The sequence below is a fragment of the Plectropomus leopardus genome, chromosome 22, assembly GCF_008729295.1.
Source record: "Plectropomus leopardus isolate mb chromosome 22, YSFRI_Pleo_2.0, whole genome shotgun sequence".
Taxonomy (NCBI): Eukaryota; Metazoa; Chordata; class Actinopteri; order Perciformes; family Serranidae; genus Plectropomus; species Plectropomus leopardus.
In genome coordinates, this window is record NC_056484.1 from 7,185,384 (window position 1) to 7,195,421 (window position 10,038).

The 10,038-nt window shown below is 40.0% G+C and overlaps 1 protein-coding gene across 1 annotated transcript in view; it reads left to right on the forward strand.

Annotated features, from left to right (window-relative positions):
* The window catches only part of LOC121961353 (ankyrin repeat and sterile alpha motif domain-containing protein 1B-like), a 283,009-nt gene extending 277,626 nt beyond the window's left edge, over positions 1 to 5,383 (forward strand). The window contains 2 exon segments of the mRNA XM_042511305.1: positions 2,778 to 2,869; positions 4,056 to 5,383. Coding sequence (XP_042367239.1) covers positions 2,778 to 2,869; positions 4,056 to 4,104 — 141 coding nt within the window. The 3' untranslated portion in view covers positions 4,105 to 5,383.
* Positions 5,384 to 10,038: the final 4,655 nt, after the last annotated feature.

Below are 10,038 nucleotides of genomic sequence, written 5' to 3' on the forward strand. Positions count from 1 at the left end.
TTCTTTAAGTCAAGGAGAAAGCGGCGTCTGTAAGTGCTTCCATTTTACTCTGTCGCCTTGATTCAACTCACTCTGCATCCGTGTGGTCTGTTTGCAGTGAGTGCAGCGAGTGTTTGTGTGTCTCATTCTCCAGTGATGACCTCTATCTCCACATCAACACTCAGCAGCGTTAAAATAAAAAAAACAAACAGATGTGACACTTCAGCCAGTCTTGCAAAGCCAGCCCGTTTCTCTCTTTACAGCCAATTCAGAGCTGAAAGCAGACATCGACTTTAATGCCTCAGTCAGTTTTTAAGTGCCCCGCTGCATCAATTCGACCCTTCAACGAGGACACGCTCCATCCTTAAACATTGAAGATGCTAAATGTGTAAATAAAAAGGGTTTAAAGCAACAACCACTACTTAAAAATTGGCTAAATACTTATTAAAACACTCCAGTCCATTAAAACCTCCATTGAATGCTTGCAATGAGCTTTTACGCTTGGAGTGTTTTTCTCGCTCATCTTCATCTTGCACACAAGGCAGCTGAATTTTTAAAGGGTCATCAGAAGAAGACTGCAGCACCAGAGCGTTCACGCTGTGCCAAGAAATGTGTTAAGTGCAATAGACTCCCGTTGCAGTCGGGTCTGTTTTGCATCAGTTCAGAGGTTTCTGTCCTTTGAAGGTTTGAAGGTTTGCAGAACTCACTGTGATTCCCCCGCTGCATCACTTCAAGATCTCATGTTTAGACCTAAAAATTGGGCTGTTGATATGAAACTTACTGTGAAGGCAGGCGGAGTCCATTCATTGGCGTCATGTGTGGTTGATGAGTTTGAGACTAATCCCGGCGATGCTCAGAGCCAGTTCTTCACTGAGCATGATGGTGTTGTGCTGCTGTGGGATCAAAAGTGTGTTTTTTCTTTAATCCTGTAACCCCGTAACAAGATTATATGGCCTTGCTGTGGTTGTCCGAGTGTGTGTGTATATGTGTGTGTGTGTGAGAGAGGGATAGAGAACTGGATTAATATTTCAGTTATTTTTTATATTGTTGCTGTTGCAGTGTGTTGAGACAAGATAAGAGATGCATGGCACTGCACAACTCTCAGAATAACCTCCAGAAGTAGATGCTTTTTTATGAAATATTAACATTATTTTTACATACTGGGGCAATTTATTGACGTCATTGATTATGGAAATGTGCTGATTTGCAAAGTTTACATGTCGCAGTACAGTGAGCTGAACGTGGTCCATGTGGCTAAAACGGCCTGTGATAGGTGTAACTGCTGTGGACGGACACATGGAGCAGCACTGTGCTGTTTGCTGTCTGATTTATTAGGATTATTAACATGTGGAGCGTGTTTCTGTTAGTTGTAGTCACTTTAGCTTTCTGCACCGCTGCTAATGCACCATGCATCACCTAACGTCGTTATTCGCCATTTTACATGTGGTTTATTTTAGCGCTCATGCACAAGTTGGGAAAGTAGTTTAAAAAGTATTCCCACACATTTTCATAGACAAGATCTCAAACTTTTCCATGGCTTTTCAAGGTCCCATAATTTAAATTAAAAAAAACACAACAAAAACAAACACGATGACAAACAAAACATCACACATTGGTGCATATTAGAGCAATTTTACGTCAGAAGCTACAGATAATAAATTTGCCATAATGTTACATTTTGTGGGAGGTTAACCACATAAGATTAATGTAACAATGTTATTACACCCAAAAAAATTCAATTCAGATTTGGCATCTGACAAATAGGGTCTATTATTATCACTAATATTAATATCTTACACAGAAATTATGGAAAAATTAGACGGACTTTAAAATGTGCCACTATCATTGTTTTTTAGAGAAAATGACATAATTTTTTTTAAAAAAAAATACTCATGAGACAAGTTTTTTTTTTTATATTTTGGATAAACTAATTCTTACATTAATAGAGTAATAAAATAATCTTTAGAATAATTGATAAATTAGTTGTCAGATTAATCAAGAAAATGATAATAGATAGGTGCAGTCCTATTAGTTAAATTTAATATATTTGTTCATATCCATAATTAGAACTTGAAAAGGACAAATGTAGTCCTCCTCTGTCAGAGCTGCAGCTCTCCCAGTCGAGTCTCTCCTCCCCCCAAATCACCTGAAAATAAACCAATACATTGAAGGAAAAACACCCTCAGCAACAGAAGCCAGCCGCTTGATTGGTTGCCGTGAGGTTATTTTTGAAAGCAGTGTAGATTGTTTGGTTTGTTTCTCAGCACTGAAGCCACAAAATCTTCACAGTGGCAGCAGCAGACGAGCGCGCCGCTCTTAAATGACCGTACAGGAAGTGCAGTGCTGCGGATACAGCACAGAGTGATTGTAATTGTTCGAGATTTTGAATTTAGAAATGTAGACACGGAAAATTTTAAGAGATTTCTTTAGACTGTGAGCTTTTGGCCACGATCTCTATTCTGCTTTTTCATTTGTCATCTGTATCTCGTCTCCCTCTGACGTTTGAGTTATTATTTTTCATTACATTATTAAGCACACGCTCCATCCCATTCTTCTATGGTCGCACAGACTTTATTAACATGAAACTGTATCAGAAAATTCCCCCTACGGTGTGCGAAATGTCGAGTTTCCCCAGCCGTTTGCACTCAGTTATGTCATGATAAATTGTCTGCATCCTTAAGAAGCATCAGTTCATTCATGAGTTTCAAAATTGAGGAAAAACAGCTAATTCTAAGAAATTCGCCTCCTTTTCCGACTTCCATCTGCTTCCTCTCTTTATACATCTCTGTGTGCGTCAGATGGAGCAGCCGTCCATGGACCAGAAGGGCCACGCCAACGTGCCGTGGATTGTGGAGCCGGGTCAGGAGGCCAAGAGAGGAGTCAACACCAAGTACGAGACCACTATTTTCTAACATACACCCGCCTTGTCCACTCCTGTGTGTGTGTGCCTTTCAGAGGTTGCCCTGTACTGGGGCCCCGCCCCGGAGTTGGGCACGAGCGACGCACGCCGCCGCGTCACCTCACCGGCTGAAAATAAAAAACAAAACATCCCGCCCCGCCCCCGTTAGCCGAGCCTGTCCACTGCATGATGACGTTTGGCGCTGCGCTGTCTCTCTCTTCTTTCTCCTTGTCTCTTCTCTCTCTTTTTGTTTCTGCTCTCCCCCTCTGTGGCCCCGGGCCCCTTCCTCCTGCCTGCAGGGCTGGCGCATGACCTTTGAACCCAGGGCTGTGGTGCACTTCTCTGTCTCCACCTGTAGGGGGAATGGTCAGCTCCCCGTCCCACTTCCGTGTTTGTCGGTCAGTCAGCGGGCAACCGGTCGGTTGTTCAGCTTCAAGCTTCTTGTTTTTCTTTTTTTCCTTCCTGTTGATGGATGCAACTGTTGAGCTTCGTCTCTCTCCTCCTTTTTTTCTCCTCTGACTGCCTCCATCCCTCGCTTTTCTCTACATCTCAGCCCCTTTGTCCAACTGCCCCTGACAACTTGAATGAGATTTGTTACCATAATACTGCTGAGAGCTGTGACAGTGTTTTAGCTGTCTGCTGAGCCCAGTGTGGGAGCTGACGATGACGAGGGCTGTTGTCGAAACACGACAACTGGAGGAGACTTTTTAAGACGTTTTTTAATCAGAGAGGGGAGCTGAATTACAGGAGAGGTGATGTAGCACAGTCTAACTCTGACTCATCTGGTTCATCCAGCAGGCTACTAGAATGTATTTCAACTTTTTGATTCTTTATATCAGATTATTTTTTTGAAAATATTAACAAACTTGTGAATTTCTTTGAGAAACTTGACCTGTGACACGGGAAGAAGTAGTTTTTTTTTTTGTTTTTTTTTGCTTTTATAGCACTTTTTTCAGCACATGTGTGTGTATATGTTTAGAGTTTAACCAAATGGATTTTTTTCCCTGGCCATAAACCTTTTTTTTTGTTTTTTGGGGAAAACAAATCTTGTATGTAAACGGTTTAGCATGTGGCTTGTGAGACGCATGGTGGCCATTTTGGATTTGCTGAGCAGGGGGGCCGGTGGAGAGGCGGGGTGTGAGGGCTCTCTCGATAAGTGATGTCATCTCATTTGCAGGGCAATGCCGGACGCTCATGTCTATTACTGTGGAATGCAAAGAATGTAGCCAGCCCTAAACACGGACCTTGTCACACTTACAATGCAAAATGGACTACAAAAGGACTCACTTTTCAAAGAACTACAAACATGGATGCTACTCCACAGTGTTTAAGGTTGACTACCAAATTTTGACATGATTCATCCACATGATGCTTGACACAGTAAACATATGACAGACACTTATACGCACTAACAGGACTGCATCTTACAGACGACGGTCTGCTCTGAATGTACACTTATTTGAAAGCAGCCTCAAATTTCTGCGACTACAGCAGGATCTGTTTTATGCGTCCGACTGGGACGCATGGCCTGTGAACTTTTGGGCAGTCACAGCGTCTCCATGGAGACAGTGAGTACGGTTACAGGGCATCTGTTGGTAACAGACAATGGGCTCGCTAAAGGCACCACTGGGCATGTTTCAGTGTTGGAATAGGCATGGGTTTGAGGACGTCTGGCTGGCTCTTTCGGTCTTTTTATTTTCTTTAAAGTCAGAGAATAATACAGAGATATATGCACAAGTGTGTAAATGTGATTGGACTAGCTGCAACGCGCTGGAGATGCAACAGATGTGTCCTCTAACGGACAATGAACCTATGTGAACAAAACAGCATCTGGCGTTAAAAAAAAAAAAAAAACTATTCTATTCGTATTGCCCGACATTTTAATGTTTAATATGAGAGTATTATATTACCATGATGATTATGATTATTCTTGTGCAATTCTTGTCTACTGTTGTCTTAATGTTACATTATTTTTCTATGGTATGATGAGATGAAACCTTGGGCTTGAGAATGATTGCCATCCTTTAAAAAATCTGAAACTATATGATCATACTTGTACACAGAGAGTGAATGTTGCAGGTGGCTAGCTAACTCTTGTCAGGTCAACCCTCCATCATTTCTCATGGGGCTCTACTTATCTAGCAGATGTACTATTTTAAACGCAGTATTACTGTATTATTTGGATGAGACATTATCCAGTTATAAAATGTACATAGATATTTTGCCAACTCATTGTTCATACATGTAATGTAAAAGAGAAGAGAGTAAAGGATTTGCAGTACGTGGCACTGGAAACAAGGTACCAAAATAAAGGTTGGACATTAAAAGAAGTGGTTGATTGTAGAGATTGTATTTTGAGGGAATCTGAAATAGGTTATTTGGTGACATCCCTGCTGACCAACTTATGTACATAGGCTTGGGCTTCCAGCACACTGATTTTTGTAATTTTGGCCATTATTTATATCCTTGTAAAGCACATGGAATAAAATATGACTTGTAAAACCATTACTGGGCAGTGTCGTAAGTTATTCCCTTTTACTCAAAAGTTTTTTTATACTACAACTTAAAGCTGGGGTTGGTAACATGAGCGGGGAGAGACTGCACGTCCCTCCTCTTCCCTCCCTGCTGCTCCTCAGCCCTGCCTCCACACCGCCTCCACACCCCATCCTCTGCAGAGGAGGCCATCATGCACGCGCAGGCTCGAATCTACAGAAACCAATACGACATCTCGAACACACTGGTAAGTACTAAATACAAACAATACAGGCAGAAATATCCTGTTTTAATATAACTGTTGATGACTGTTTCTCATGTCGTGTAAGCTCACTGACATGTTGTCTATGTTGCTGCAGGAACTTGGAGAGCGTGACGCTGGACTCCGCTGAGGAAATCACCATCACAACGTAATACGAGCAGACGGGCGGGTAGAGGAGGGACACCCGAGGACCTTGGCCTTTGCAGGAGGGAGCCTTGCGCCTGACGGGGGTCTGTAGCCGATCTCCCAGAGGAAGACAGCAGACAGTCCCGTCATGTTGCATGGCAGCGAGAGACCATCACAAGTAGTCATACCTGGCTAATGTGTCTGGTCAGTTCTTTACCGATATCTAGACTTTCATGGGCAATACTACTATTGTTTCCCTTATTACTTAGGTTTTTTAGGGAATTTAAGCTAATATGCAAAACTACAAATCAAGTAGCATTATTTTCATATGAAAACAACATAGTATAGCATGCTGAAAAATTATGACATGTCAAAAAAAGGGCTGAAAACAACATAGATCAGAATGATGAGTCACGTGATAGTATAGCATGTTGAAAAACGACCATAAAACATCATCTTATAGAATGTCTAAAAAACAACCGGAAACAACATAGTATAGTTAGGGGAGATGCGTTATAGTGTAGCATGCTGAAAAACAAAAAAACAAAAACATCATATTTTAGCATATTGAAAAAATTACCAAAAATATCATATTTTAGCCTGTTGAAAAAATTACCAAAAATCAGATACTATAGTATGGCAAAAAATATGACACATCAAAAAAAGGGATGAAAACAACATAGAACAGCATGTCGAGGAACGTCATAGTATAGCATGTTGAAAACAAAGACCAAAAACAAATATCATAGCGTGGTGAAAAAACTAAAGATGCATGATAATTATCAGACTGATAACAGGACTTATGAATTCCGCTAATACAGTTTTAAGGCCGATAAAGACAACCGATGATAATGAGCATAAATTGCTTTGATTTCGCCTGTTTTGCCCATGGTTTCGCTCCTCCGGTAGGCTACATCACACACTGCATCATGCTGCACGTCAAACTGCTGCGCCTGCTGTCCAAAACATGTCATCGCAGTCAGCAGCAGGGCTGAGCAGGAGTGTAGGGGATATTGTTGCGGATGTTGTGCAATAAAACAACATTTCCACGTCCAAAATCCAACGAGCAAGACGATCTAAGGTCCCAGGGTGACAGGAGAAATAAATAAATTCCACGCCATCTTGGTGCACATCATTTGTAGACCAAACCGTGAAAAATTCATGTAAAATTAATTAATTAATATTCATGTGAGGTGAGGTGAATGTTGAGATTGAACTTATCCAGGGCAGGTGAGTTTTACAGGCCCATAGACGAGTCTGAAGTGCAACTAAAAACACAGTTGAAACGTATAAAGGTTTAACGCAGTTTGTTTAGAGGGCTTTATCACAGACTTTGAGATTATCGCTCAGGATTTCCACCGCTTAAATGTGCGTTGCGTTACAGCTCCGCTGTGGTTTTGCTCCGTGCTCCACCGGTTGCGTTTTGAGTCCATGGATGCATTATAGTAAAATCGGTTTGAGTCCGGCATGACGCAGCAGTTTGATCAGCTGGAGCGGCGAGACCGAGGAGTTCCCGCAGTAATTACAGAATCACGCGCATTAAATCAGCACAGAAGAATTGAGTTCATTCATTCCCATAACTCCTAATAAATTGCTGTCTAAACGAGAGTTTGTAATAAAACGTTGACAGAAAAAGTGGTAGGAGATTTAGCTCACTGGGATACATGACTGATAAATAATCACAAGATTTGCAGATCAAATTACCCCCAAAGTATTTTGCTCCTCAAAAATGTGACAGCTGAGCTGCAGCTGAGGGGGGTAAGACGGCCGATTACTGGCACTTATACTGGCGATTGAAGCCTCACATGCGACCTAATTCCGCAATAGTGCAAAATCCAAGGCTGTATTTTAATGGGATAATGCCAGAAGTGGGGAAAACTATAGGCAACATATAAAAGATAAGTTAACACTTGTGTCACAAGCAAACTACCATACACTTGAATATTAAATAAAATAAAATGTTTCCGCTTAGATTCGAACCGCCGTCCTTATGCACATCAACCAAAAACATAGTCCAATAAGCCAAAGGTGGGGATGAAAACCTCTCTGAATTGACTTCTATTTATATCTTCTATTTACTATTTATTTATTAGCCGACGTGTTTTTATGTTATAGATGATATAAATAAATGTTTTTAATGAGAATAAAACCATCAACTTCTCGCAATCTAACCAAATAAACAAACCACTTTGTTAAATCTTTCCACATATGAACTTCCAAGTCGACTTCCTGTTATGCTCCTAAAATTGACTTTTTCTTGCTGACTAGCAGTACAGACGTCTGTCAAAAATTCGACCGATATATGAGTCATGCCGATAGTTTGCGAAAGGGTTAAAATCAGTATCGGCAGCGACGTCTGTCGAAACTTGACTGATATATGAGTCCGGCCGATATTTCTTGATTTCGACAGAGGCGTCAGCTGATACTGGTCTTACCTGTTTTGAAGACCACTTCACCACGTTTATTGTCGACACATTCCTCAACTTTACTGCCTTAATTTGTCTGAAATATCACAATCAGTGTCTAAACTGTATAAATCTACAGCCAAATTATTTTTATGGCATAAATAAAATAAAGTGTTTTCAATGAGATTCAAACTATCAGCGTCTAGCATTTCAGTCTAATAAACAAGCCACTTAGCTAAATCTCTAACCTATAAGATGTAAAATTGACTTTTTCTGACTGGCAGCACTGACGTCTGTTGAAACTCGACTGATATATGAGTCCGGCCAATATTCCTTAATTTCAGCAGACGCATCAGCTGATGCTGGTCTTACCTGTTTTTGGGACCACTTCACTTCATTTATTGTCCAAAACGACGCATCCATCAAGTGTATGTGCCTTCATTCGTCTACAACATCATAATCAGTGTCTAAACTGCGTAAAACTACAGCCAAATTAAAAAATGAGTCAGCATATGATATCACATGCTGGATGTAATAAAAACTCATATATAAATGATCTCGATTCAACACATTACTATCATCAGACATTTGGCTCAGTGGATAAAGTTTTTGGCTAGCGTGCAGAAGGTCGGAGGATCGAGTCTTGAACAACACCGATCATTTTATTTATGCCGTAAAAAGTAATTTGGTTGTAGATTCATACAGTTTAAACACCGATTGTGATATTGTAGGAAAATGAAGGCAGGCCAGGCCAGACGTGCGTACCAAGTTTCACGAGTTTTGGGACATTGGGGATAAAAATAGTAACAATAATTCCTTGTATTCCTCGCACTGGTTGGTGCTCGGGCCCTAAATATATGTCATGTCTTACCATGCTCGATGCTCACACTTACCGCTGAACACTGCTGTAAGCAGGGACTGATGTTTGATTCCTTCCAACTCAACAGAGCCCTTAAGCCTACTTAGGGACTGTTCTGTAGCTGTGCTGCTTCCTGACATTTTGGGGAATGTTCCACTCTATATTTCCACTATAACTCCAACAGAATATTATTTTCGACATTGTTTTTGTACAATTCAAGTTGACATCAGAAAATAAGAGAGCCCCCCCCCCCAAAAAAAAATTATGAAAATGAAATTGATTTTGCTTTTGAAAATGACAGCTTTTTTTCCTGAAATGTTTTTTTTTAAATTTAAATGCACAAATTCAGATGTTGATAAAAAAGAAAAGAAATAAGCTAGAATTAAATGTTTTTTGTTTGTGTATAAAGGCTGAAGATCTGTTCTGTATTTATTGTTTTTATAAATTTAAATCACAAAATATTCTGGAGGTCTTAACAGTATCATCTATCTGTATTCTTCAGTGTTTTATCTGCAGACTAAGCAGCTGTTGGGTTTTGGTTATATAAAAGCTTTTAGATTTTTATTGAGTGATACAATTTACAGTTACTCTGATTTGACAGATTGTCGGAGCATTTCATTTGAAAACAAAATGTCCACTTGAAGAGTCAAAACTGCTATAATGTTAAATTCATTTGTACTGACTACATCTCAGCCTTTCATACCCTCAGATAATGAAAAACAAACAAAAAGAAATGATCGGTTATTGATATTTTATCGGCCGCAAGAAGCTGCAAAGTTATTCAGTTGGTTGAAAAAATCATTATCATGCATCACTTAAAAAAAAATGCAAAAATGGCACATTATAGTATGGCGGAATGTGAAAATATGACGTCAAAAAAAGGCTGAAAAAAAACATAGAATAGCATGTAGAGATACATTATAGTGTAACATGTAAAGGAAATGACCAAAAATATAATTTTATAGCATGACAAAAAACGACTGAAAATGTCATAGTATAGTATTATGAAAAATGT